The sequence below is a fragment of the Lindgomyces ingoldianus genome (genome assembly GCF_010093535.1).
Source record: "Lindgomyces ingoldianus strain ATCC 200398 unplaced genomic scaffold BDR25scaffold_2, whole genome shotgun sequence".
In the NCBI taxonomy this organism is placed as follows: domain Eukaryota; kingdom Fungi; phylum Ascomycota; class Dothideomycetes; order Pleosporales; family Lindgomycetaceae; genus Lindgomyces; species Lindgomyces ingoldianus.
The window spans coordinates 602676-628811 of NW_022985163.1; the positions used below are offsets into that span (position 1 = coordinate 602676).

Here is a 26136-nt window from a genome sequence, read left to right on the forward strand (position 1 = left end):
TTAAGTAGTAAGGAAAGGGTGCTCGTCGAGATGAGTACGTGGTAAGATATTGGCGCAGCTAGGGGTATAAATTTGAAGCTTAAGGAGAGGGTTGAAGTGGACTATAGAGGAGGGACAATGTGGTCTGATGAAAACAACCTTGAAGCGTGCCTAGTGTAGGTGGATGACGCGTAGGTACGTGAATTTCTCGCGAATTTCGCATGACATGACATTGCGGGTGAGAAAGAGAAGATGATCAGCTTGGAACATCATGGACCAACAAAGGACGCAATCCGTTCCACCAGTATCATTTCCCGTCTTAAAGTTGTGACAAGCTATACATCTGTAACGACTGTCCACTTCATCGTAAAGCAAACAATCATCAAGCACTCAGTAGTCCTACGCAAGATTCCTCCCATTCTCTCATACACATGAAATTTCTGTTCGCAATTGAACTCGTTAACCAAGTCAATCCCTTACAGACTTTAGACCTAGTAGCGAGATGTACCTAGCACGAACCCTCCTGTCCTCCAATTTGTGATGCATCACAACCATCAGGGTAGAAGAAGCTGGCTACGGCAATGATAATATACGCAGCAATTAGTAAGCTTCCTTCGAGGTAGTTACTTCTACCGTCGAGGACAAGAAAGTTCACGACAAAGGCTGTGACAAAGAGTGACACAGTCTCGAAGATGTTGAAATAGAGTGACATCTCTTTGCCCATGATCCAACCAAGGATGACGATGAAGGGTGTGACGAAGATTGCTGAGAACATTAGTTTCAAGCAAAGCCGGGAAGAAGAGGAAACATACCAATTTGGATGGAAGAACCAACTGCAACGCCGATAGCAAGATCCATTTTATTCTTTGCGGCGACTGTGACAGCGGTAACGTGCTCGGCTGCATTTCCAACAATGGGGAGGATGATCAGACCGATGAAAGCTTGGCTGATGCCAGTCTTTTCAACCATAGGCTCAATGGCGTCGCTCATGAAGTCAGCACAAATGGCAACTAATCCAGTGCTAAGAAGTAGCATCATAATCGCCGCAGTGCGAGACATCACAGGGGATTCTTCTTCCTCTACCTCGGATTGCACGACGGTTGGGGTTCGAGTGGCGTGATGTGAGAGGGTAGGCCGGTTATTGTAACTTGATTGAGAACCGACACGATTGATGCGATCAGGCAGAGAGGTTGTGCGGCGCAGCGTTCTAGGTCCTGCCATGCGAATGTTGCTGAGGGCAGGAGAGCCAGTGGGTGGTGGAGGATTTTGAGGGTTGTTGAATACATTGTTTGAAAGCAGCGATGGCAAAGCCGGCCGGAGAACGAAAGGTCGCTTTGGTGCTGGCGCGACTTCTGCCTGCTGAACCTCATCAGCAAAAGCAACCCTCGGTGAGTTGTCCTCCCCGCGCGACGATGGGCGGGGACCATTTTCGTCTTTCTCCACATCAAGGCGCCTATGTTTTCGGTGCTTCTTCTTGTGCTTCGATTTTCGCTTTTCACGCCTGCCAACGGGTGGGGAGATCGATGTACCTGCTTCAAAGTCACGAACGTGCGGAGCGTGAGAAAGTTCGTCGGTATCGGCTTCATCTCCGCTCAAGATAGCGCCCAAAATGGATCCTGTACGAGACATGGGGTTGGAGTTAGAGATGTTTTCGTAGTCAGCGCCATTGCGAGATTCAAAATAATTGTTGTGTTTCTCAACAGAAGGTGAGCTCATTACAGAGGGTGCTGAAGGGGTGTCCTTAGAGCTTGCACTGGACTTACGGCGTTTCCGGTTTCGGAAAGCGCGTCTAATCCTCTTTGCAGTCGTATGCGAACCAGCCGAGCTGTCGCTGTCTGTGCTGCTGGAGTCCGAGGAAGAATCTGACGAGCTCGAAGAATTTAGGATATCCGCTAGGACACCAGGGTGAGATTCCTCGTCAATGATATGCTGGGGTGTACTTGCGGCTTGTTAACTCAATGATGCTCGCATTGCATAAGGAATGGTTGCGCCCACTTACCTAGCGTACATGTAGGCATGGCTCTTTAGCTGGAACAGTAAATAGAGAACGTAGACTACTAAAAGGATCACACTTGTGCCACGGCTGACACGTAATGTCTGAAGGTCAGCCGTTGAATAACTTGAAAAGGCCGAGTGGAATGCTGTTGGTAATAGCAAACTCATGACAGCCAGGCTGAGCATACACGCACTCATTTGGGTAACGGTGCTGTTGTATATCTAATAATCTGATTAGTGATGTCACGATTTCAGCGTCGTTTCGGCGTCACTTCGGCGTCTCGGACTCACCTGCTCCTGATAGCGCAAACCGCCGAGCAGAAATGCCATTCCTAAAATCAACAGGAGATTTGCAAGGATAGACCCAAGCAATGCTGCCTGGACGACCCGGACCTGGTTGCCAGCAAGCAGGATGATGAACAGGATCAACTCGACGGCATTTCCGAAAGAGACGTTCAGCAGGGCCCCAAGCGTATCTCCAAGCCGAGCCGCAACAGCTTCGGTAGCATGCGCCAGCAAACCAGCCAAAGGAATGATAGCAATAGCATTCATGGAGAAGACAATTTCTGGGGAGAGGCCTGCGGGATGAACGGCAATACCGATGGGGACAAATATCTGGGCACCCCGTTAGTTCCGTAGCGAAAGATAGCCGGACTTAACACCAAGCTCAACATACCAAGAGCACATTAACCCAGCTGTGGAGTAAGGCATCTTTTGTGTGTTTCCCAAAACGGACAGTGCCATTTTTCATGCGAGTGAACATGGGAGGTTTTGGTTCTGGTGCTACGGGGGAAGGTGTCTCTCCCGCTGCCTCGGCATTGAGCGGAGGAGGAGCTGGGGGAGGCGGAGAGGTGGACTCCTTGTCGGCGACATTGTTGCGGTTAGGTGCGCGGTCGCGTTGTTCCGGGGCATTGCTGCCGACTGACTTCTCGGAGAAGGCGTTTGTGGGGGGGACGGTAGAGCGCGTGGGGCTGGTTCCATAGATGGTACGGGAGTGTGTTGGGAGGAATAGTTCGGCGGGATGCTTATCACGTCGAGTCAAGCCAAGCACTTTCGCCTTAGACTCGACACTGTGGAATAAGGAAGGGTCGTCAGATTCTCCCATCGATGGTGGTGTTGTATCTGTGCAGCAAAGGCGAGTACAAAGTACTAGGGGAGCCACGCAAGGTAACGGGCGCGCAGCCTGGTTCAGTGTGCGCTACTGCCAAGGGCTAAGCCAACCGAGAGGAGCAAAGATTGCCACAATCAACACGTTGATCCGTGGGAATCGTCATGCCAAGACCCCGACGCCTTGCTTCACTTTACTTGTGCGTTGCTTGGTTGAAGCTTTCGCCACATGCACCGCCACATTCGCCGGAAATTGGTCTTATCGCTGCTTAATACTTAGGCTGTATAGCCGCTTACATCTTGGATGCGAGGAGCGAAGCGCGCACCGAGTCAGAGAATCAATCGTCACCTTTGTTTTGCTATCTAGCACCCTGAATGTAGCCCTTGTAAGACGAAGAAGGCATTCCAGTATTTCCTGCTCATAGCTGCGCTACCAGGATTGTCGTCACCAACTGTCACATACGCTGGATTTGCCCCACGATGGGGTTGCTCTCTCCATAAGGAATTCTGCTACGCAGAATATATTTCTTGCCCTGCCTTCCAGACCTTCTTCACCTTTCTCAGAGCCTGCAAGTCCTCCGTTGGGTCGCCATCTACAAGTACCAAATCGGCTCGCTTTCCGGGCGCAATAGCGCCACGATCCAGAATGTTAAAGCACTTTGCTGACAGTTGAGTGGCAGCATTCAGAATCTCGATTGGCTTCATTCCAGCTTCAGCTAGCAACTCCATTTCGCGGAAGAGAGCCTCCCCGTGCTTGACTCCTATTGAGCTCGCATTAGAGTCAGTGCCGACAAGAATCGTTACGCCGGCGCGGTACAGCTGCTTAATGGACTCCATCGCCACAGAGAACTTATAATGCGGTTTATAGTTGGCTTTGCAGACCGCCTCCGACAAAACCAGCGTGGGCACAGAAATTATATCTCCCTCGGCCGCCTTGCAGGCTGCCTCTTGTGTGATTGGCTCATCCATTGGAACATGGGTGATGACATGGACGCTGGGCTCAGCTTCCAATGCCATGTCGAATGCGGCTTTGATTGCAGAGTGAACTATAACCGGCTTCTCATGACTTTGAGCCTCCTTGGATAACTGGTCAATGATCTCTTGAGTCGGTCCCGGAACGTCCGCCACAATCTTGATGTAGTCAGCGCCTTGCTTCACGCGCTGTGAAACAAAAGTAGTGGCGGCATTAACGGTGTCCACAATGCTCTCCGAGTTTGCCATGCGGAATTTGCTATGCGTAGCACCGGTTGATGTTGCGAAGTTACCCACATACCGGACATCAGGTAACTCTTGGCGGCTTCGGATAAAGTCATACTGCTCTTGACTCATATTTCCAGTGTCAATGGCAGTGGTAATTCCACATTTCACCATGTTCCGCAGAATTGGAATACTGTTTTCGATTGTCCTCGGAGTTGGATCAGACAGATGAACGTGGGTATCCCAAAGACCAGGAAGGATCGTCATGCCGGTAGCGTCGAAGACTGAGTCAGAAGGATCGTCTGTAAGCAATCCATTCTCGTCGATGGTGACTATCCCTCGCTCTTTGATGATCTTCTCACCATCGAAGATGCGAACGTTGGTGATAGAGAGTTTGGACATTGTACTAGATCTAGAAGGTGCAGGAAAATCGAAGGGAGTGAACAGGAAGAAGATTAGAAGCCTCCTCCTTCACAGGAGGGGGCTTTTATATATCCACGCATTCGAAATACTACCTAACCGCTTCCACCTGAGAAGGAGCCATCTAGATCCCTTTCATCATCCTAGCAATGCAATGTTACAGTACTGTGCGCGCTCTCCGAACATTTGGAAAAAGAGAGCAAATCAGATGGATGAGCGGTGGGTGCTCTGAACAGATCCGTCTTGGTGGTTGGGATGTGAAGAAACTACAAGGGGGCGCTTGGATCAGAAGTTCGTGAAAAGCGCCGAAACAGGTTTAGCGGTTCTTTTGCAGTATCGGCTATTCCTTAACTCCGATCGGGATCCTTCCTGGCTTCCCAGACTTTGACGCGTAGACCATCAGGCTCGCATTATTCTCCACGAAGACACCACTACTGTTCCTGCTTGAATGAACACGGTAACATGGTGAGCCGGGGTGGACGCTCGCGCGGTTGTGAACAGTGTCGTCGCCGGCGCGTCAAGTGTGGTGAGTAGCCAGTAGCGGTGGGTATCTTGAGAGCTAACCAGTCTCAGATGAGACTCGGCCGGTATGTAATCGCTGCACAAAGCGTGGGATTGATTGCAATGGCCCAAAAGACGCCACATGGATCAACCAAAATGCAGCCTTGCCTTTACGGCATACTTCCAACCGTCCAGTAACTACCTCTCCAACAGAAAGCCAATTGGTTCGGTACAGCTCTTCCATCAGCCCAAACATTTCCCTTACCGCTTTCGAGGAAAATATATACATCTCTTATACCCGTAAAGTACTCTTTAAAGGAGGGCCGGTCGCGCTCGCGTGTGATATGGTTCAGCTTGATACTCAAAGCACAAGTGTCAGCGAAACACCGGGTCTTGCCCTCCTTCGAAATGCTGTAGTGAGCCTAGCCGTTACGTTCTATGGAAGCCAACACCATCAACCGAAGATTACGACCAACGGTTACCAACTCTACGGATCAACTCTGCGACAGCTAAACATTCACCTGAGCAAACCCCAGCTTCAGACCACAGACGAAACAATATTGACAGTCTTCACCTGTCTGCTTCTGGAAATCTTTCTTCCCACAGGCAAAAACCATTTCCTAAGGCACATTCGTGGCCTAGAGAGCATCCTTGAACTTCGAGGGCCTCCTACTTCAACTTCAGGCTCGGACTCTTTCGTTTTAGCGCAAGGACTGCGACTAGCTTCGATTTTCGGTGGATTGGCCATGTCAACCCCTTCAATATATTCTCGCGATGAGTGGAAGCGTTCGCCGTCCATAGAATCCAATAAAGGGGAGATCCTTCGACATCGCCTATTTGACGTACTGGCAGACTGTACTCGGCTATTGAGCGAACGTAATACGGTTCTTTCGTTAGGAGGGGCTGAATCTCGTCAGCGCTTGCTTAAGGAGACTAGATCTTTACTGGAAGAACTGAAAAGCTTGCGGGATCTCTGGGCTAGCCTGAATGCAGGTCGATTGACAAATGTTGTTGATGGCCCCGATAATCAACCCAAAAGCCGCTTGACGGTCGCCAATCATGGTTCGGCCACTTTGCTGATGTTGTATAATGCCACCCTCATATTTATCACGGATATCCTGCTTCCATTGGATTCATCGACCGATTATCGTTCAATGCGGCATGCTGCTGCAATGGAGATTGTCTATTGCCTTGACACAAAGAGCTTCACGAAGCGTGAGGCCGGTGCCTACTCCAACTCAATTGGCCATATCGCTGTAAAGGTCGCTTGGAAGGTCCTCGGAGGGTTTAATTCCCCAGAAGGTCGCAAGTTATCTCGGTTGGTCAAGGCTGCCATTGGCGATGTGTTTGCAGTCGGGGCGTGGGCTGATGAAGCTTGGAATGCCGGCTTTGAATTATGATCGCATCACGAGCCTGCAACTCCTCTCCAGGATGGGATTTGCTCATTAAGGTGCGGCCTCATTAGAAATTGGATCACGTGTCTGTATCTTGGCCTCTCCATGCCTTTTCATTTAGCCGGCGGAAGCCAGGCCATTTCGATATGAGTCTACAACGTCACTTTCTGTTATTATTGTCGGATGAAGGGGCGACTCTAAGCCTCAAAAGAACTTTCCATCGTTTCACAGCGGCCGTAACCTATTTAGTCAGGGGCTAGTCCTTTCCACCAATGATTGATCTTACTGACAATTTCCTTAGATCCACATGCGTGTCGCAACAGAATCACGAGCCTATCGACGTCCTAGCTTTCTTATTATTAGGACTTTGGTCCAAGAGTATTCGGTCCGGACATGCAAATTCGCCTTACCGATTCCACGGATAAACAGAGTTGATCTACCGGGTATGAGCCAAGAGAATCCCAAGCTTTGTCAATGTGTCGGCCTAGGTTTAAATAACACCACAAACCCACTCCTAAGTGTATTTAAGATCAGAAGATACCCGGGTGCAATGTAGAGCCTTTCACTACTCAGATTGCCGGCCGTATTCTGTTCACCATGCATCTCTCGTCGTTATTGGCTGCTTCGCTCCTTGCGATAAACGCTGGTGCTGTGCCAGTCCTCGACCCCATTCAGATGATGAAACGAGCTGGTCCTGCAGCTGGCCAAGTCATCACGAAATGCTCCTCGCCGGGAATGCTCGCTCTGGCATACGATGATGGCCCCTATCAGTACACTCAAAAGCTCGCTGACACCTTGTCAGCCGGGGGAGCGAAGGGCACCTTCTTCGTGACGGGAACGCTCTATGGTACAGTCCACCACCATAAAGCCACAATCGCGTGTTCTATGCCGTCTGCTGACCTGGGAACCAATAGGTTGTATTTACGGGCAGAAGACAGCGCTCCAGAATGCGTACAAGGCGGGGCACCAAATCGCCTCGCACACCTGGACGCACCCCCAAAATTTTGGATCCATGTCGGCTGCAGATCTCACATCACAGATGACCAAGCTCGAGACTGCTCTTGTGAACATTATTGGTGTTAAACCCACCTACATGCGCCCTCCTTATCTCGCTACGGGCGGGAGTGTGTTGTCGACAATGAAGACCCTGGGCTACAGGGTCATCACAGACGACATCGACGCGGGTGACTGGGACAAGAAAACCCCTCAGCAGAGCGAAGCACTCTTCACTGCAGCAGGAGCGAGTGGCAACGGCCACATCCCCCTCATGCACGAGACGTATTCCACCACTGTTGATACGCTTACCCCTTGGCTTATCAACTGGGCAAAGACCAATAACTTGAAGTTGGTGACTGTCGGTGAGTGTCCACTTTCCACCACTCTACCCGATTAAAGCTAATTTAAGCAGCTGAATGCCTTGGTGATCCCACCGGTGCGTATGTCAACGGAACAGGAAGCAGCCAGACCAGCTGTTGAGAAGCCGCGTGGTCTTTTCTGCCTCGTGTATGCGACTATCGACTTGCATCAGCCCTTCATTATGAGCTTACAAATACTTTCCGTGAATTCGAAGACGGCCACAGGCCAGTTTCGCTTTATTATTCGTAAATGTGTGCTCCAAGAGATCTGATTATCTAACTGGTCACGTGAATCCCAGTGACAAAGCAAATGTCTTGGCAACGATGTCGGGGCGATGACATCACCGACACTCCGATTTTCTCTTAAAAAGCCCCTCCTTTTCAAGAAGCGCCACCAAACGCCTCAAAACTCAATGCGAGAGATACGACAAACCAGCATCCGCTACTAGACTCGCCACTAATTCCAGTCGCCGATGAATCTCACGCTGCCTGCGGTGGATTTCCAACAAAGTCCCGACGCCCCGAGATTCAAATCTTTTGTGGCCTTCGACCAATAGAACGGCATTGACGCTCCCAAAATTGATTACTTTATTCCCCCTGAGCTGACAAAGACATCGACGGAGAGGTGATGGTGCATGAGTTCCCGCAGCTTCAGCTTTGCATCACAACTTTACGACCAGAACCCAAGGTTGTGGAACTCCTCCACCGCCAGGATGTTATCTCGGCCTCGCATACGACTCTAACCCAATATGATTTATCGCGAGGCGGAGTTCACGCCGGCGATGTATATAAAGAGGGCGAGTCGAGGCTTTTTTTTATGGTCCAAATATTCAGCTCTTCACTTCGTGAATTTTAGTACTCAAACGTCAACATTCCATGATGAGAGGTGTCACAGTTGAAAAACCTGGGGCCAAACTGGAGGTTCGCTCCGATCTTGAGGTCCCTGAGCCAAGCGATACGCAGATACTTATCAAGTCGATTTATGCTGCGATTAATCCTGGGTAAGACTTCAATACTCCGGCCAAATGGCGGAATTCCTTCGATCAAAGCTTGCTGGTTTTACTGATGGAGACAGCGATGTTTTCATGGCAGACTTCGGCATTCTCGTTGTCGACTGGCCTCTCGTTCCGGGTTGCGACGCTGGCGGCGTTGTGATCAAGGCCGGAAAAGATGCGGTCAATCCCCTCGGAGTACAATTCAAGGAAGGAGATGAAGTTTGTGGGTGTACGAGGCTCGGTAGCAAAGGCTACTCTCCGTGGCAGGAATATGTATAAGCTTTTTCCATAACACACTTTCGTCTGGCTGACTTTTACAACTTAGTTCCTTATGGACGCTGCAGTCACCATTCCAAAGCCCAGCAATATCGACCTTGCACAAGCATCAACTACAGGTGTTGGCGTACTCACAGCTTTCTTGGGGGTCTTCGACTGCCTAAAGATCCCCCTGGTAGATCCAGACAATCTACCTTCTCCGAAGAATGAATGGGCTCTTGTCTTCGGTGGCGCCAGCAGCGTCGGCAAATTTGCAGTCCAAACGCTCAAAGCATGTGGGTACAAAGTGGTAACCACTTGCTCAGCAAAGTCCGTTGATGTAAGTCACCCGATCCCACCCTGCAGCCTTAAAACTATGTTCCGACTAACCTAACTTCAACAGCTTCTCAAGTCCCTCGGCGCAGACGTAACAATCGACTACAAGAAAACTGAGGCCGAGATCGTCGAGGAAACCAAGTCCGTTACCTCGGGCGAGCTAAACCTTGTCATGGACGCCGTTTCCGTCAACAACGCCCTTGCAACCGCGATCTACGCCGCTCTCACTCCCACCTCCAGCAGTGATCGTCTCTACACCACAACAAACGGCTGGGATCCATTGCCTAATGGCTCCGCAGGCTTTACATCCACACCCATCATGCTTGGTCCAATTGGACGACCAGATGCAGTGGAGCTTAATGCGAAGCTTAATAAGTATATCCCTGTGATTGTGAAGTTACTCGAAGCGGGGAAGCTCAGAGTTGGGAGCTATATGGTTGAAGGTGAGGGGGTGGAAGGGATCGAGAAGGCGTGGGCGTTACAGAAGAGTGGAAAGGCTGGGAGTGAGAAGGTTTTAGTGAAGATTGGGAGTGCTTGATGGGAAGAGATGGGTGGGAGGGGTCTTTAGTTTGCGTGTTGAAGCCCTTGCCACTTCTATAGCTTTGCGTGCAATTTGTCTCATGGTTAGGCGGAGATCTTTGATGAGAGTTGAGTCGTAGATAATTTCTCCCTGCCTTCACCTACTCTTGAAATCGCCAAGTTTGCAAGGACAGACGGATCTCATTCGTTATTTTTGGTGGCATTCTAAGTGAGATGGTGACTTGGCTAACCGAAATCAGCTGTGCTCCCACCAACTCGGGAGCATTGAGACCACAACATCCACCTTCACTTCGATTCTCTTACCTCGGCGTTCGCGTTAATTTCAATCTCGACAGCCTCCACACTAACCATACCAGTGTCGTCCGCCACTTCCAACATGGCCCTGCCTGATTTGCCTCCAGAGGCCTTCGCGTAGGTCATCCACTTCGTTGTTGAGGATGTCGGAGCTGCGGCGCTTTCGCCTGTCGGCCCGTGTGTAATAGGTCATTCGAGTAACACATAGACTATTTTCACCCTAGAGCTAATGGGCGAACCAGAAAGTTTTGCGGTAGCGATTTTTCATGACGTGGTGGCTCTGCAGCCAACGAAAGCATCCCATTTTCCTTATGGCGAACCCCATCAACGACTCGGACTACTATTCACCATCATGGTGGCGAAATTCTTCGCGCTAGAATCAAAGTTGCTCGAGGATTCCGCTAGGCCCATTGGAGCTAATATTGGGCATTGTTGAGGCCTTGATCTGTGTGGAGGCACCACATTCAAAGCCGTTGCGGGAATCATGTATGACAGACATTTGTAACTCCGTGGCAGCCATTTCACTTCGATACCATTTCGATGAGTTCACTAGAAGACCAAAAAGTTACTTTCACACGTCTATAATCGCTACGGCTACGGTTGACAACATGAGGGTCTTGCAACATTACCTTAAATTCGGTACTGAAATTAGTCAGTATAATTTGCTCTTACACTAACCACTCCGCCGCGGCAGTTACTGGAAAGCTCGAAATCGTACGAGTTCTTCTTGCTCACTTCAGCCACTGAAAGAAGCTGTCAGTGCGGCAATGTATGGGTCTCACATTGAGGCTGGGGACTTGATCTTTGACCTTATACACCAACACCAACACCAACAACACGTCAATGCCTACTTCTGTAATCTTTCCAATAAGTGTATCAGATTTGGAAGCATTCGCCTAGCCTCTCGTGAAATCCAATTCCACGGGAAAGTCAAGGTCACTTATCAAGCGGCGAAGTGCATGCTGCTGTCCGGATACTTGAGGGTTCTAGACGCTTTCCTGAAAGATGGGAATTTCGAAGCGAACGGTTACAAAGGATGGGATAGAACGCCTCCCATGCTCGTGCTAAAGGATGGCCGATACAATCTCGCTAGAGTTCTACTCGGAGGCGGCGCCAATGTCGATGGAGTCCCTTTGTTGACTTTGAAGGCACAGCGCTGTGGATTGCCGCCAACAACAACAACAACAACAACAACATGGACGATGCAAAGTTTCTCCTAGCACATAGACCTAATCCATAATCCTTTCGTAGGGGTTGGCGATCTCTAATTCAAGTTGCCAAAGAGCGCGGGTACAAGGATGTGCTCAGCTTGCTGCTAGGGACTAAAAGTAGACGGATGGAGCCTCAGAATGCTCTGGCCTAAAGGCCCGATGGTCGTGGGACGAGCCGAGTTTGGGGGAAAGCCCAGGTAAATGAGTAGGGGCTTCGTTCTGGTATTCTTATAGAGGGCTAATGGGTTCCCGTTTTGTTTGCTTTAGATTCCTGTTCCCATTCTATTCTATGTCGGAAAGAATCCTTATGGCGATGGATATGACCCCATACAGTCTCATGTCTCAAACATTTTTTGTGAAAGACCTAGCAAGGAGGGGTCTCTTGGGAGTGCTTCTCATGTTGCCTTCTCTTTCTACACGAGAGTTTCGTGGAGTGTGAAATGTTCCTCACTCTCACCTGATGGTCACTTCAATTCTCTAATGATATAATAGCCATCCTAAGCAGGTGGTTGTCCTGTTTTCGGTAGGCCCCTGGACTTGACCGCTATATCTTCCCTAACATCTACCGCCAAGGTAGAAGGCTAAGTGAGAGAGATCTATCGTCCCCGTATTTGAACAGCTTACTGCCGATTTGAGCCCTGTTTAATTCTTTACTAAGGTCTATATATCTTCTCTCCCCACGCTTTCCTCCAATCATCCTACTCCCGAGTCGCACATATGAACTACAATCAGTTTTTGCTCCCAGCTCAACAGAGCAGAGATATAGCTTCCTACCTTTTAATCACTCTTCTTATCCTATTTTGTCATTAATAGATTATCGGGTTCTCCAGCCCGTTCGCAAAGTCGGCTATAGCTACTTGATCTCTCCCCGGAGTTCTTCTAGCGTATAATAACTAAGCACGTAAGTAGGGTCAGAGTCCGCAAGGCCTGGAAGGCGCGAGCACTAGGCCGTAGGGTTTTCCTTTTTTTTTTCAATCAGTCCACGGTACATGCAGTAATTGGCCCAGGAACCTTTGCAGTCTACCTCACAGAGTAAATCTCAGGTCGGGTTCAGCTAAGATCTACCTTAGGAACTACACCACTAGGACTTTCCTCAGAACTAGTATGGCTTGATGCCTTCAGTGCCGTTCTAGTGCTGCAAACGGGGCTCATGAGATCTTACCGACGCTGATTCGAAATACTGTCAACATCTTTGTAGACATCACCGAATGCAATACGAATGAAGAGCGAAGAGCTATCATCGATGCTATCACTTGGACAATTTCTACCGATTGCAAGGTAGTCTTCAATCTTGTTACAAATCCGTTGCCTAGGATATCAGCAAGCACGTAGAGGATACCGATGAAGCAAACGCCCTTGGTGTTGCGATTGTCATGGCAGATCATGAACTGATAACGCTTCTTCTTTTTCAAAATCGCTCAGTGTGGAGTAGAGCGTAGAAAGCATACCTTCAGATCCGTCTTGGCGCTGACCAGAAATTGCTGTCAATCACTAGTGAATTGTTTGAAGAGCTGCATTTGTATAATGCGAGTACGTTAGCTGTAAGAACAGCAATACAGAAGACGGTTATGATGGCCGACATAACACGTGGGCTCCTGAGGCGCTGTTTGAACTTTGTCCGCTAGAAATAGGGACGCAGACGATACAGTATCTTCTTAGCTGTCAAACTTGGTGGAGATGCATAAATACTAAGGTACCCAGTGTTCAACATGGGTGGGTATGTTACCTATGGGTAATTCATGGCATAAAAGTAGGGGCCACTAGAGCCTAGTTGACAGGTAACAGGTGAGCTTATATAGAGTTCTCTATCAAACCCGCCTAGCTAATTTAAGAGCAATTCACTCTAATCGCGGCTTAGCGCCTCACAGCGAGCAAAGTCACCTAAAAGTCATCAAAAGGTCGTTTAAAAGTAGTCAGTTCACCCTAAAATTTCATTCAACTATCTTAGCACTAAATCAATCCTCAAACAAGGCCTCTAGAGCGTCGTTCTCCTCAAAGCTCGGCGTCGCGCTTTTAGTGAGGCTTGCAATCTCATGATTACAACCCCTCAATGAGCCCCCTGCGTGCTGGCCGATTTTGATGACACCTGCCCTATCCCATGAGCCTATACATTCATGAGCTTCAACGATGTCACTCTGAAGACGATTTCGTCGATCTGTTATGAGGATACCTGCTAGGGAGAAGATCCTTTCAGGCTCAGAGCCGATAGGGGGGATTGATAGGATATCGAGGGCCAATTTCCAGAGTCTTAGCCACCTCTCCTGTTGAATAGGGTTCAACCAGTAGCTGAATGGGTCTACATCCCCAGTAACTTGTGAGAATTCGGCTGCTGCGACAACGGGATCAGCACTGCATTGGTGAGAAGCGCTCAAAGCAGGTGCGACGGAGAGGTTTTGGCTTTTTTGCGACGTGATGTGGCATATAAAAGGGATGGGCGGGCGACTTGTGTTCGCTACCTCAATTCACTGTCTTGGCACTGAAACTACCCCATTGGGTTAAGCTCTACCCGATTAGGCTTATATTGGTGCCTGAGGCTCCTACCCATGGGCGCCCATCACCCATAGGTAGTGGGTAGCGTGGGTGTGTAGCTACCTACGACCCACCCATGTTGAACACTGAGGGTACTACTAGTCCTGATACAGTTAAGGTGGAGAAGCGTTTTCTTCGTCAGACGAGCTACGCCGTTTATATTTGGGAAGATCTGTCCTGGAATCTGCTAGAAGAAGCCTGGTCAGCATCTGTCGTGTTTATTGAACATCCCTTGCTGGGAACAAGTTTACACTTAATGGCCTCCTCTAGTGTGTCTTCTCTGAACTCCAACTCCACAATAAAATGCCTTAATCTATTGACCATCTTCACGATGCCCTTCTGAACGAGTTAAAGGTAATTGTTGAAGATCTGATTGACAGGTTCTGGTTTGCGCTGGGTCCTCGCCCTGGTGCGCTCTAGATTGTCTGGCCCCTCTTGGACTCTTGCATTCCTCCTGCGCTATTGTATGTCTGAAGCGGAAATCTTGAGTTTATTTCTGATGTAATGCTCCTGGCTTCTTGCTAGAATAAGAGTTGTGTACATATCTGAATAGGTAGACTCTCTGAACGAATTGTACAGAATCTTTATCTGGTCTGCCAACTCATCCAGTCTATGGGACCGCTTAGGGTATAAAGCTGTTAGGCAGGTCTATTTTATTTTGGTATTCTAGCTTCCCAGGCAGCAGCAGGGTCGGTGCGGACGGCATTTTGGGGGTATGATTAGAATCACCTTGGCGATTGTGAGGATTTTGATATCTCTAAACTGCGCTTTGGGTGTGTTTGTAGCGGTCGGTGTGTTGTTTGCCCTTCCAATCCTTGTTAAACCCATTTGTCTATTCTTCTACACCGGGGTCGCTCGCATCAAGACTGTTAGTGTTGGGTGAGGTGCTAGTGGCCTCATGTTCCGGCATTGATGCTCCTAGCGTGTCTTTCAAGCTCTCTGTATCCGCTCATACAGGCAATTTTGACAAAGTGGAGGAATGGGGTCTGAGATATGTTTGAGACTTGAATCTTCCCAAACGTAGAATCAGCAGTCTCGATGCCTGCGTGGCAATAACCAAACACTCTCGTGGCTGCCTAGGACTTGGAAGCCCTACCTTCACGTTGTCGAGACGTGCGTCCACCTTATTGGCTCCGTGCAAGACCCCGCGTTTTGGAAGACCAGCTACAGAGTCTTGGCGGGAAGAAGTTGAGCAAAAGCAAGTTCAAGGCTGAACTGCGGGTGTGGAGGGTCACCTATCAAGCCTCCTAATTAACCTAGTCAGATAAATCTGCATTCATCAAAGCACATCAACCTCAGGAACCCAAATCTCAACAGCTCTCTACCCAACCAACTCCTTCAGATTCCACTATATCCCCTAACATACCTGAACGACGCCCCAGGATACCCCCCTTCCCACTTCTCCCCCCACCCCAGCCTAACCACAAACTCCCCCTCAACCCTCACCCGCGCCAAGCCATCCAGAAACGAAATCAACAGCTCCTGCCATAGATACATTGTCCCTGTCAACTCAACAATAAGCCTTTTCAAGTTCTCCATCTCGCTCAGCAGCTGGCACATTTTCCTTAACGGCATATCTCGACTCGTGCACAAATACTCATGCAACTCAGGCGAAAAAGTGAATTCAAGGGATCGTATGCTTTGAAATCTGTGCGGGAGGATGGTGGGGAAGAGATTGATGAATGTCAAGGGTGTGCTGAAGGAGAACGTGTTTGTGGTGTAGAGGAGCGGTGTTGCTTCGGAGTATCTGCGCCCCTGTCAGCGCGCCATAGACGGAGATGTGTGATGATGTTCGTACATCTGTCGACATGACTTTAATAGCGCTAGCGCTCTGTTCTTTCTCTGCCACCACCGCAAATACTGTTCCTCAAGATCCGACGCACCTTGACATGTTGTATTTGAGGGGATGTAATAAATCTCGCCGTTTTCGTGGATCCAGACTGTACAGAGCGTGTGATCTATAATGCCTGCGTCTTTTCCGTATTTGCATAGTTCGTGGTCCAAGCGGTGATAGAAATCCGGATGGGGCGTTGAAGTTCTTCGCCATGAAATCCGCATGCATGTTCTCAGTCGAGATGGTGGCCGTGTGTGGCTGGGTAGCAGACAGGGGATTATATGCAGGGTTTGATTCCCGAGTACGTGGGTCCAAATCTGGAGACGGAGTTCTGGGGGGAGTTTTCCAAGAAGGAGGGATTGGGATTGGGAGGCGGTTTTGTGGGTGCTGGGGAGGAGCCCACGGAGGAAGGAAGGATTGGGGATGGAGAGAGTTAGGGCGCGTGGTCTGTGAGGTGGGAGGGGAGGGGGGGGGTGGGGTTGAGTAGTTCTGCGCGTGTATGCGAAGGTTAGGATTGGGCTTTTGCGTGTCCAGTTGGTGAGGGTAGTTGTGATGTAGGTGTAGGGCTGGCAGATTACGAAGGACCAGGACTTTAGGAAGGCTTTATGGATCGGTCCACGAGGGCGAGATTCCATGACTTGCGTCTTTAGTTCGGACGTTTGGTAGTTGATTTGGAAGGTAAGAGCGAGTAGTGGGAATGCGAGAGAATTGAGGTCGTCCCTAGTGTGGCTGTGTCGATACGAGTGGTGGCTGAACCATAGCGCCAGTTACGACTTACAACCTCCCGAACATTAGGGCTTGAAGAACTATGATCATTTAATCTAGACTATTAAGATAGTATGATAGCAAGATACTAACGATGTATCTTGCCGTCTCTGCTGTTATCGCACCAGGTCATCCTGGCACACTCTGGAGGCCTTTGGTCCAAGTACCAGCGCTGTTTTGACATTAGTCGAGGCATTTATGAAATGCGTTGGAGAAGTAGAAGATGAGGAATTCAGCCTGGAAGATTCAAAGAACGCTGCCTTGGCATCGCCTTGTCCAACTTCTCGGCAACATTCTCGTGGCCTCCCGCGTGCGCATGACCGACAGCAGTAAGATGCGCATTTCCCATCCAGTCTTTGCCAGTCGCCGAGAGATCGGTCCTCGGAGCTTGTAAGAGGATATCTACCACTTCCTCGTGCCCATTTGATGCAGCATGTATGAGTGCCGTCCATCCAAGCTCGGTTTGCCCATTGGCATCAAATCCGGGATGTCGCAAGAGAGTCTTCCCCACTCCCTCGTGCCCCTTGTAATGCAGCATCTATGAGTGCGTCTATCCGTTACTGTTCTGCATATTGGTATTAACTCTAGGATGTCGCAAGAGTCTTCACCACTTCTTCATGCCCCTGTAATACACCATCCATGAATGTCGTCCATCCGCCCTTGGTTTTCACATTGGCATCGACTCCGGGACATTTCAGGAGAAGCTCTCCTGTATTCGAATCTCCCTGGTTAACTGCCAACATGAGAGGCGTCTGCTCGTCATGATCTCGAGCGTTTACTTCAACTGCCCGCAACCTCAAAAGGAGCTTCACTATTCCTGAATGCCCATTTTCGGAGGCATGATGGAGCGGTGTTTGCGCGTAACGATCTCGGGAATTGAGATATACGTCTTCGCGACCGCTGAGATATTGGATACCTTCAAAGGAACCGATTTTAGCCGCAAAGCCAGTAATGTTTGATCCTGTGGGTTGTATCCAAGATCGACTCTGACACCTGATCATGCACCAAGTAACCTCATCATGTCGCTACCATCTTCTTCTACCGCAACCATTAATGGAGTTCTTCCAGACCTTCTGGCATTCGTATTGGCGCTTGATTCCAGGAGACTTTTGACAACTTCTTGATTTTCCCCCCTGGCTGCGGTGTGTAGCATATGGTCTTTGTCCTCATCCCTTACGTGTGCTTCCAGTACTTAGCTCGACCATAATAATCGGGACATTATTTCATACCCTTTTACAAAGGAGTAGTAGAATGCACCATGTCCGAGGGCGTCTAAAGCACCGGTGTCGATTTGAGGTACGGAAACCAGTCTTTTCAAGATTGCCAGGTGCCCTACCGTGGCTGCAAAATGCAAAGGTTGCATTCCGTGAATTGTTGCCAGTGTCGCATTGGCTCCGAGACGAAGTAATTCCTTGCCTGCCTCAACGTCTAGTTTCTGGCATGCAATGTGCAAAGGAGTAAGACCCACAATATCCCGTACGTTAATCATTTGGGAGCAAGGAAGATAGCCAGCAAAAGTATGCCACCACCTTTTCCATTGGCGGTGAAGAATCTGATGCAGCTAGATTGCACCTACGCAGTCTCGGAAGTCAGACTGGTAAATCTAATGCAACGGCAAGGATAAATAGCTGATGCAATCGGGGATCAGGCAGAGGCGGCGTTCTGCCAGACGCGTAAATCTGTCGAGGAATGGCATGTTCGTGTCCCCCGGGGCAATTCGTTGAAGGATCTGTCTTGCCCTAGAATGAATGGTGCTGTGCATTCCGTCGAGTTCACCCACTTTGTCATATCCGAAAAATTTCGTCGAGTCTATTCACTTCTATTCTATCTTCTAACGGGTCGTCACAGAACCTGAAATGCCATTCTAGGCTTACAAATGTTGGAAAAATTCGCCCATTAAGGCGTCCCCATGGCATGACTTATTCGGATTTTCTCTCTATTTTCTGTACGATGGCATATGGGGCACGTTGGATAAGTACTCTCCCTAAACTTTTCCGATGCAATCAGCCTAATTAGGAGAGACTGGATTCTTTGCTGTTCTACGTTTGTAAGTAGAACTTCCTTCCGCGCATACTCTCGTTGATTATGGCTCTTTTCCCTTTCGATAATGGAGCTACATATCTACATGGACGCCATTGCTAGCCTATCAGCATTATGCAATTCCGTCATCCTCTCTTGATGTTTCTCTTCTCGTTTGGCTGCTTGATGGTCGTTGCTCCACTCCACATACCCGGACCCGGAATATCGTACCCACTGATCTTATGATGAATATCTACTAATATCCCCTTATCCTTCTCTCCATACAGTTTCTCACCCTGTACCCCTCCGTCAATCTTCGTCGACTTGGCACCCTGCGTTGAAACCTGTGCAGCAGCCTTTCCAACCTTTAAATTTACGCACTGCGGATAAGCCTGGGCACCATCGGTTTCGTTTGCGACATGAAGTGCGATGATCTCGTGACGCAAGACATATGCACCGTCGGCGAGGTCGGATGGGACTTTGACGGTCCAGGTGAAATGATTGGCGATCAGGACATCAGTTGCCCATGTGCCCCCTAGTTGCTCCCACCCAGAAGAGTTCAGCCACCCTTGCTGATCTATCTTCACCCATCGCAACTTTTCCTTATCCACCCCCGCACACGTCGTGTTGCAACTTGCAAGATATGTCAATACCGGCCCTTTATGGCTAACCGGCCACTCATTCCACCTTAACCTTAACATATCGCCTGCGGTCGTGTTGATGTGCAAGGATCCGGGTTTTGCGTTTATGTGACAGGTTATGTTGGCTGTGTTGAATTGTGCCGGCGAGACGAATATATTTCCGAGATTCGAGGCAGACCAGGCAGCGAGGGCAGGCGCGGGTGTGGTACCCTTAGCCATTTCGGGATCCCATCCTTGGTATACGGCTCCGGAGGAGGTAGTGATGTTGGTTATGCGGCCATGGGCGGAGACGAGTGGGAGGAGAAGTGTGATGAAGGTCGCAAAGGATCTCATCTTGAAGACTGAGAGGCGGAATCCACCTGGAATTGAGCAAACGGTTCAAACAACTAAATATGTACAAAGAAAATGATACTTCAAAAGTTGTCAAACCCGGATCGTTCCCTGGTAAAAGTATCGTTCTCATGTCCCGCGACTCATTAACATGCGGAAACAAAGGTCAGAAACCTGGTTAGGCAGCCCACAAATTATACGTACCACAAGCTCCTTCATATCCGCTTCCACTCCGACCGCTTAAACTGATAAACCCGCTCATCCCACTAACTTCACTCTCCAGTTTTATTGTTCTCCACAAAAGTCATCGTTGCGTCGTTTATATTGTTGGTGTCATGATGCGCATCCCTGCAATTACCCCAGATCTAGACGAGTGCGTTTCATCTCGAATATTGACGCTAATTGGTTCGCGAAATAACCGGGCATAGTATGAGTGCTTTGGGGATATGGAGGATGTGCGGACGGGGCGACGTCAAGCGGCACTTTAATAGACGAGGGAGTTGTTAGGTGATATGATGAGAAACATCAAAAGTTGAGACTCAGTCTTCGGCATGTGCTGCAGGTATTGTGCATACCTTCAAGGTTTGAACCTCCCAGAATTGTCGAAAGATCGTTATCCATAATACCGATTCCTCAGAGAAATTGCAGTTTAAAGACGGCTGAATGCTTCGTACAATCTCATGAGACTCCCGGGATTTCTCAAGAAGATATTTGGATCAACTAAAATCTGGAAATATTAGACGTTAATCCTTCTTAGTATTTTTGAAGACAGGTTATGTGAACTCTAGGTAGGCGTCGGCGGCTCATGTGTCTGAAACTACCATAACCTGGAATGATACCCTGGCGGCTTAGACGTAGAACGCAACGAGTAGAGAAGGAGCGTCATATAATAGCTGCAAGCTAGTCGTAATCTCACAGTGTCTAGCAAAATTTAAATGCAACCCGAAGAACTTTCATAAGAGAAATGTCGTAGTCTCGAACGGACGAGTCTAGAGAAGAATATCAACCGACAAAGGAGAAGAAACAAGCACGAGAAGGAAAATAGGCTCTCTAAGTCTAGCGAGACGATAACGCCATCGCGCTAATGGTGTATGTTAAGATTTGTATAAAGAAGCTAGCACTCTGAACTAAGCTTGGTCTACCAAACTGAGGACCTATTGCTAAAGGGCGCTGAACTTCCATTTGGTAGATTAATTCCGAACTTCCCAAAACCACCTTGCACGCCGTTGATATTCATACCCACTGGCAAAGGCTTTCTTCCTATTCCTCTTGATCCGGCATTTATTGTCGGACCCTGTGCGGAGGGGAGGGAGTTCATCGGGAAATCCACATAGTCACCGTATGAGTTCGGATCTGGAGCCGCTGAAGCATGCCATTCTACCTTAATGGAATTATCCTTGCTGAGCTTCACCCCCTGATGCCAGAGTTCGAAAGAGATGTCGGCGGCTCCGAGATTCACTTTAACGACGTAGTCTACGCGATGGTACTTCTTTCCGGAATTCCACCAGTGCCTGTTCTTGAGTTTGAACGTGGAAAGAGGAAGGGAAGAGAAGTCAGAGTCGACTTTGCAGATTGAGCGACACGCTTTCAGGGTCAGTGTATTGAACGGTGTTGTTTAGGTGGAGAGCTTACAAGAGCTCATGGTTAACGGGAGCATGCTTTTATCAACATCAGAACTGATGATTTCGGTTGGAAAGACTCGGGGAGGATTCGGGTTCTGTGGTGTTGCAGGTGAACATTTACGACGGAAATTGCGGACAATCGGATGGTCGCTTGAGACAGGTTCACCCTACTATGATGAGATTCGACCCATACGCACGAAGGTGGGAGCCATACCTGCTTGATGAACCAGTCAATGTAGTCCATAATATAGATTTGGCCGTCGAGCGGATCCAGCTGCGTTCGAGCACCGTGATGAGCTGGGTTTTGGGGATTGTAAACCATCTTGCAGAGCGTCCCATAAGACGATCGACAGCAACGCCACCCAAGTACAGATTGGCCATTTTTTAGCTTTTGCACACGGTCTGCGACATTGCCTTTGCACACTACAAGCTGGGGATCTGGTGCGACTCGTATCTGCAAATTCCGGGCATTGAAATGGCTTGCATTCCCAGACGCGTAACGGTCACGAAGGCGGTCTCGAACGTAGGCGGAGTTTCCAAGACCCCCAGAAAGAACCATGTGTGCCTACATGCGTCAGCGATGCATCCGAAGTTACGCTCGTTAAACTTAGCATACCACCTGTTCCTGTGGCAGCTTCTGCTGAAGGCGGACAAACTGCTTGTCGATCATGTCAAAAAGCTTAACAATCTGGGATCTTGGTTAATACTTAGATCTATGTGCAAAGGCTTCACCGACCTGTGCGTCAAAAAACTGTCGGAGATCATCTCTATTCATCGTCAATGCCATCACAAGTCTTATGGAGGGCGACGGACCTTCGAAAATTCATATCCCCGCCACGAATCCCATACTGGTCATTCATGTATTGGCGATCGAGCTTAGGCACACGGACAGAAAAGGTCTCAGTATCGGCAAAGGATTCGTCGGAGCCATAATCGCATTTTGCGTTTCTATATCTGAGAGTTAGTATAGCGCTAGAGTTCGCCTATCCATACGTACTGGTATTCCTTGCTGATTCGCATTTCCCATGCAGTTTGGCTCAGATCCTCGAGGGCCATGGGCAATATTCGATTAGCAAGCTGCAGCCTCTCCAGCACGAACTTCTCAAAGAGACTGTCTAATTGGGCCGATCCGATGGTAGCACCTTAGGGCTCGAACGTTAGTAGACATACATCTCGTTGTTGAAGAGCTTGTTACCAAAAACCGTGTCGATCTGTTGGAGATTTAAGGATCCCCCGAAGCTATTTGTATTCCTAACACGAAATACCGACAAATCCTACTACAGGAGTTAATATCCACATGAAGTACGATAACACAGGAGAGATGCTCACCGTTGTTCCTCCTCCTACATCGCAGACGAACAGAATGTCATTTTCCTTTGCCAAATCAATGAGAGCTCAGTATTGAACAAGAACATATGATTTACCTGAAAAATGGCTGGGGTGTTCCGTGCGGTATGCACCGCGGCTGCTTCTGCCTCTGTCAACCCAATCACTGCACTATGACTTGCTACTTGACCGAAGCCCGCACGAGATATAATGCTCCGAAAGCGCTCCACTGTTGGGTTCGGCTTCCAGGTCGTAGGTACCGAAAATATGAATTCAATATTTGCGTCCTCCCACCGGCATGCAAGTTCGCCCTTTAGCCTTGCTTCGATACAGCGGTAGAGGAATCGGAAGTAGTCGCAGTACCTGGATTGATTGTAAGCTATAAATAGAGGAAATGTGCTAGCAGTGAAGACGAGTACCATTTCTCCACTTCGTGGATGCGGGGAACCTTTGATGGATCGTTCGAAGTCCTGCGCATTTGTTCAAGTAGGTCTTCGTCAAGCATAATCTTAAACCACTCCCGGCTCTCACTCCCATCACCACCTTGTTCCTGTGCAGTTTCGGCTAGGAATCCCCAGGACGATGGTGTCGATGATCCTTGCGGATATACAAGAAGGGTAGGGACCTAAGCACATGTCTTAGAATTTAAGGTAAAGAGATAGGTTATTACTATATGGGGCTAGGTACCTTGTTTTCATTCGCTTGCGTTCTTCCAGGCCACCTCTGAATGTGTCTCACGCTGTCTAGCGCTCCTGTTGATACGTTGCAAAAGGCAACCCCGGTACCTAAGAGAAGTTTCAGATAAGTAAGCGATTAAAGATGAAAGTACAAATGTCCTTACAGGTCATGCCAAAGTCTATCGAGACTACTAAATCCGGTCTACGGATTGGCTCACTCATCATGTCGATTCCCGTCGAACAGATTGGAGTAGCGGTGGTCGGCGGGAAAATGAAGGTGGGAATTAATGTAGAGGCAATGTTATAGGTTGGTAAAGCATAAAAGAATACTGCGGCTCGAGAGTTGCTGGCAGGCTAAGAGTGGGGCCTTAATCAAGACTGAACTTCTGATGAATTGCGAATTAGGTAAACATATCTCAATCAAATCACTGGGAAGCACTCACCAGCTCGAAAGTTAGTGGAATGGCCTGTGCCAGTTGGCGCTCGTTCTGGATTAATGGATGTCCGGACGCTCAACTCAGAGACTAAGCATGATGCTGCACTAGCTAGACGCGATACCAAGGAGTTTACAAAAACAACTGAACGATAAGAGAAGATGACATACTTTAGAGAGTGACCGAATGGGCGAAACGAAATTTGTTTCCTGGCAGCGCAAGGCTGAGGGTCTCTGTCTCTTGAAAAGGTACAAAGTGCAGGAGCGGTCTCCACCTCGTTTAAACCAACCCTTGGCTCTCATGAATACAGTATCATTATTCCACAGCGGGCAAAAGCGAAGGCGAGGCAATAATCCTGCATTGCGCCACTTGCGCCTTGGCTGCTAGGGAGAGGGCCAATGAATCAGAGCTGCACACTGCTTCTTTAGCTTATGATGAACTGTTGCTGGACGCTCTCTTGGTCCAGGAGCAGTCTTGGCAGATAAATCCTCACTGTAATCGTTCCGTGGTATTCGCTAACGATGGAATGGTATGGTAGCTGTCTGGTATGAGCTTGTGATTGAGAGCGTGAAGCTTTTGCAAGTGACTCAGACGATCACAGGTCGACGTAACCGTTTCCCGTGTGGTGGCTCAAGCACCCTATAATTCGAATGTACGATCACCGCTTCTTGGAAAAACGCCAGGGCGAGCTGAAAAGTAAGCGTCATGTCATCAGCCTTTCGCAATACAAGGCTGAGGATCTAGAAGCCGAAAGACAGCCGACAGAGCCAAGAGAGCCAGCACAATACATTGTCGCCCCCACCAATTGCTCTGCAGCAAGCTGCAGGAAGTTGGCACTGTTCGCAAGGATTCCATCCGCTTAAACAGCCGTAGCGCTACTGAGTGAAAGAGGTTTAGGGCCGGTGAATCGCGCTACAGGGAGAATGCGAACACACTGTGTATATGTAGTACCCCAGAACACTTGCGATTCTCCTACACTTCTACGCAAGAGCATTTTGAAGATCTTTCCTCGACCTCCACAATGACTACTAATTCGACCACGACAAGTCCTACCATGAGTTCGATGCTCTTAGCAGTATCGGAGCCATCAGTGGTTGGAACACCTCCGCCGAATCCGGTTGAAGGCACGAGGAAGCTTTGTACAACTCAGCTAGATGGAAGTGAATCTACAATCTATCCTTGTCCATCAACAATATCGGCCAGCTTGACACTACCAACAGCAACTAGTGGTCCTTTAGGACGGACGACAACCGCGATTCCCAGCCAAGTCCCCTCGACTCTACCAGGTCCTACTTCAAAACCAGGCAACAATGGAGTAGCTGGGGGAGCAGTGGCGGGAGTGGCTATCGCCTGCTTGATCATCGGGGCAGCTATTGCTGCCGCTATATTCTTCTTCCTCGCTCGACGACGCAAGAAGAGGGAGGCAGTTTCGTACCAGCAACATCTCCCGCCGTCAGAGAAGGGGCCACCCGTCACTGCTGGCCCTGTGCATAGTGGAATATCTAGCTACGTCGATAGCTTGCTGCCACAGCCTGCAGAAGATGATGCAATGAAGAAAGAAGTGTCCAGGATCCGCGATAATATCAAAAACCATGTGCGATCATACTATCATCTCGAGACGGTTCCAGTGACGAAGCTGGATCAGTCTCAACTACAGGGTTTAGCTGCGGCGACTGGCATGAGTGCTTCCGCACTTGCTAGCATATTCGTAAACCCTTCTACTCGAGAAGAATCAATTCGTCTGTTTGTCGCATGGATTGCTTTGTCAAGATGCTCAGACGAACACCACCCAACATTCCTCCCTGATGAGCTGTCTAGTCTGGCGGTGGTAATGCCAGGCAAGGACGGAACGAATGGTGGTACGTACCATATCTCCCCAATCCTACCTAAAGAGAAGCTGAAGAAACCGTAGCCCAAGCCTCGCTGTTTAGCAAGTGGAAGACGATTACAGGGGCCTTGATGCAACAGCGGTATGGCAAGTGGACGCAAGAACTAGCCGCGCCGTCTCGCAACGTGACGGAAGCTATTGGAGAATTGGATTTGCTTCTGGCGCCTTTCGTGATTGGCAGTGTTGATAGAGACCAGCGCCACAAGAATCTCGAGATGATCATGAGTCGGTCGGCGAGTTTGGCTTTTCTTTTGTTCTCTCAGCCTGGTTCATTCCGCTTCGACTTCACTGGACAAAATGGGGCCATGGTCGTTTTCCCAGCCCTTCTTCAGGTGATCAGTGACCAGGCGCAGACTCTCAGCCCACCCAGGCCTCTCTGGGAAAAGGAGATCACGTTCGAAGGTGGTCCGTGAGGGGATCTGTTCGTACGGAGTTCGCAGAATATTTCCTCACCCGGAAATTGTATGTATTAATTTAGTTTCATGGCAACAA

The 26136-nt window shown here is 49.1% G+C and overlaps 12 protein-coding genes across 12 annotated transcripts; 6 read left to right on the plus strand and 6 right to left on the minus strand.

Moving 5' to 3' along the window:
- Positions 1 to 487: 487 nt before the first annotated feature.
- On the minus strand, positions 488 to 2800 carry BDR25DRAFT_174563 (uncharacterized protein; the record flags this gene model as incomplete). Its single annotated transcript, XM_033684162.1, has 5 exons — positions 488 to 744; positions 792 to 1918; positions 1979 to 2196; positions 2266 to 2589; positions 2651 to 2800. Coding segments are annotated over 5 exons (2076 nt in total), but the record flags the coding sequence as incomplete, so codon positions are not given.
- A 600-nt stretch (positions 2801 to 3400) lies between these two features.
- Positions 3401 to 4728, minus strand: BDR25DRAFT_300049 (hydrolase). The gene has a single exon (XM_033689285.1). The coding sequence runs from the start codon at positions 4678 to 4680 to the stop codon at positions 3592 to 3594; it is 1089 nt and encodes a 362-aa protein (XP_033553761.1). The 5' UTR covers positions 4681 to 4728; the 3' UTR covers positions 3401 to 3591.
- Positions 4729 to 5091: 363 nt separating this feature from the next.
- Positions 5092 to 6921, plus strand: BDR25DRAFT_42190 (uncharacterized protein). Its single transcript, XM_033698548.1, has 3 exons — positions 5092 to 5224; positions 5272 to 6841; positions 6895 to 6921. The coding sequence occupies exons 1-2, from the start codon at positions 5161 to 5163 to the stop codon at positions 6597 to 6599; spliced, it is 1392 nt and encodes a 463-aa protein (XP_033553762.1). The 5' UTR covers positions 5092 to 5160; the 3' UTR covers positions 6600 to 6841; positions 6895 to 6921.
- Positions 6922 to 7190: 269 nt separating this feature from the next.
- BDR25DRAFT_321471 (chitin deacetylase-like protein) lies at positions 7191 to 8069 on the plus strand (the record flags this gene model as incomplete). Its single annotated transcript, XM_033691968.1, has 3 exons — positions 7191 to 7440; positions 7508 to 7951; positions 8002 to 8069. The coding sequence occupies 3 exons, from the start codon at positions 7191 to 7193 to the stop codon at positions 8067 to 8069; spliced, it is 762 nt and encodes a 253-aa protein (XP_033553763.1).
- A 285-nt stretch (positions 8070 to 8354) lies between these two features.
- On the plus strand, positions 8355 to 10103 carry BDR25DRAFT_300051 (GroES-like protein). Its single transcript, XM_033689286.1, has 4 exons — positions 8355 to 8949; positions 9024 to 9216; positions 9269 to 9538; positions 9602 to 10103. Exons 1-4 carry the CDS (start codon positions 8828 to 8830, stop codon positions 10070 to 10072), a joined length of 1056 nt encoding a protein of 351 aa, XP_033553764.1. The 5' UTR covers positions 8355 to 8827; the 3' UTR covers positions 10073 to 10103.
- Positions 10104 to 10394: 291 nt separating this feature from the next.
- Positions 10395 to 10913, plus strand: BDR25DRAFT_42198 (uncharacterized protein). Its single transcript, XM_033698549.1, has 2 exons — positions 10395 to 10485; positions 10615 to 10913. The coding sequence occupies exons 1-2, from the start codon at positions 10451 to 10453 to the stop codon at positions 10802 to 10804; spliced, it is 225 nt and encodes a 74-aa protein (XP_033553765.1). The 5' UTR covers positions 10395 to 10450; the 3' UTR covers positions 10805 to 10913.
- Positions 10914 to 11135: 222 nt separating this feature from the next.
- BDR25DRAFT_309263 (uncharacterized protein) lies at positions 11136 to 11588 on the plus strand (the record flags this gene model as incomplete). The annotated part of the gene is made up of 1 exon (XM_033691067.1): positions 11136 to 11588. The coding sequence occupies one exon, from the start codon at positions 11136 to 11138 to the stop codon at positions 11586 to 11588; it is 453 nt and encodes a 150-aa protein (XP_033553766.1).
- Positions 11589 to 15368: 3780 nt separating this feature from the next.
- BDR25DRAFT_339024 (uncharacterized protein) lies at positions 15369 to 16269 on the minus strand (the record flags this gene model as incomplete). The annotated part of the gene is made up of 3 exons (XM_033693340.1): positions 15907 to 16269; positions 15475 to 15855; positions 15369 to 15378 (listed from the first exon to the last, which is right to left on the minus strand). Exons 1-3 carry the CDS (start codon positions 16164 to 16166, stop codon positions 15369 to 15371), a joined length of 651 nt encoding a protein of 216 aa, XP_033553767.1. The 5' UTR covers positions 16167 to 16269.
- A 670-nt stretch (positions 16270 to 16939) lies between these two features.
- Positions 16940 to 18070, minus strand: BDR25DRAFT_208484 (ankyrin; the record flags this gene model as incomplete). Its single annotated transcript, XM_033684568.1, has 3 exons — positions 16940 to 17245; positions 17340 to 17607; positions 17910 to 18070. 3 exons carry the CDS (start codon positions 18068 to 18070, stop codon positions 16940 to 16942), a joined length of 735 nt encoding a protein of 244 aa, XP_033553768.1.
- Positions 18071 to 18872: 802 nt separating this feature from the next.
- On the minus strand, positions 18873 to 19758 carry BDR25DRAFT_370736 (glycoside hydrolase; the record flags this gene model as incomplete). The annotated part of the gene is made up of 2 exons (XM_033697164.1): positions 19071 to 19758; positions 18873 to 19040 (listed from the first exon to the last, which is right to left on the minus strand). The coding sequence occupies exons 1-2, from the start codon at positions 19698 to 19700 to the stop codon at positions 18873 to 18875; spliced, it is 798 nt and encodes a 265-aa protein (XP_033553769.1). The 5' UTR covers positions 19701 to 19758.
- Positions 19759 to 20835: 1077 nt separating this feature from the next.
- BDR25DRAFT_208753 (uncharacterized protein) lies at positions 20836 to 23544 on the minus strand (the record flags this gene model as incomplete). The annotated part of the gene is made up of 13 exons (XM_033684583.1): positions 20836 to 21260; positions 21330 to 21486; positions 21534 to 21884; positions 21936 to 22007; positions 22056 to 22086; positions 22133 to 22267; positions 22317 to 22461; positions 22515 to 22593; positions 22649 to 22693; positions 22744 to 23008; positions 23059 to 23270; positions 23333 to 23430; positions 23487 to 23544. The coding sequence occupies 13 exons, from the start codon at positions 23542 to 23544 to the stop codon at positions 20836 to 20838; spliced, it is 2073 nt and encodes a 690-aa protein (XP_033553770.1).
- Positions 23545 to 24734: 1190 nt separating this feature from the next.
- BDR25DRAFT_339026 (uncharacterized protein) lies at positions 24735 to 26120 on the plus strand. The gene is made up of 2 exons (XM_033693341.1): positions 24735 to 25615; positions 25669 to 26120. The coding sequence occupies exons 1-2, from the start codon at positions 24778 to 24780 to the stop codon at positions 26055 to 26057; spliced, it is 1227 nt and encodes a 408-aa protein (XP_033553771.1). The 5' UTR covers positions 24735 to 24777; the 3' UTR covers positions 26058 to 26120.
- Positions 26121 to 26136: the final 16 nt, after the last annotated feature.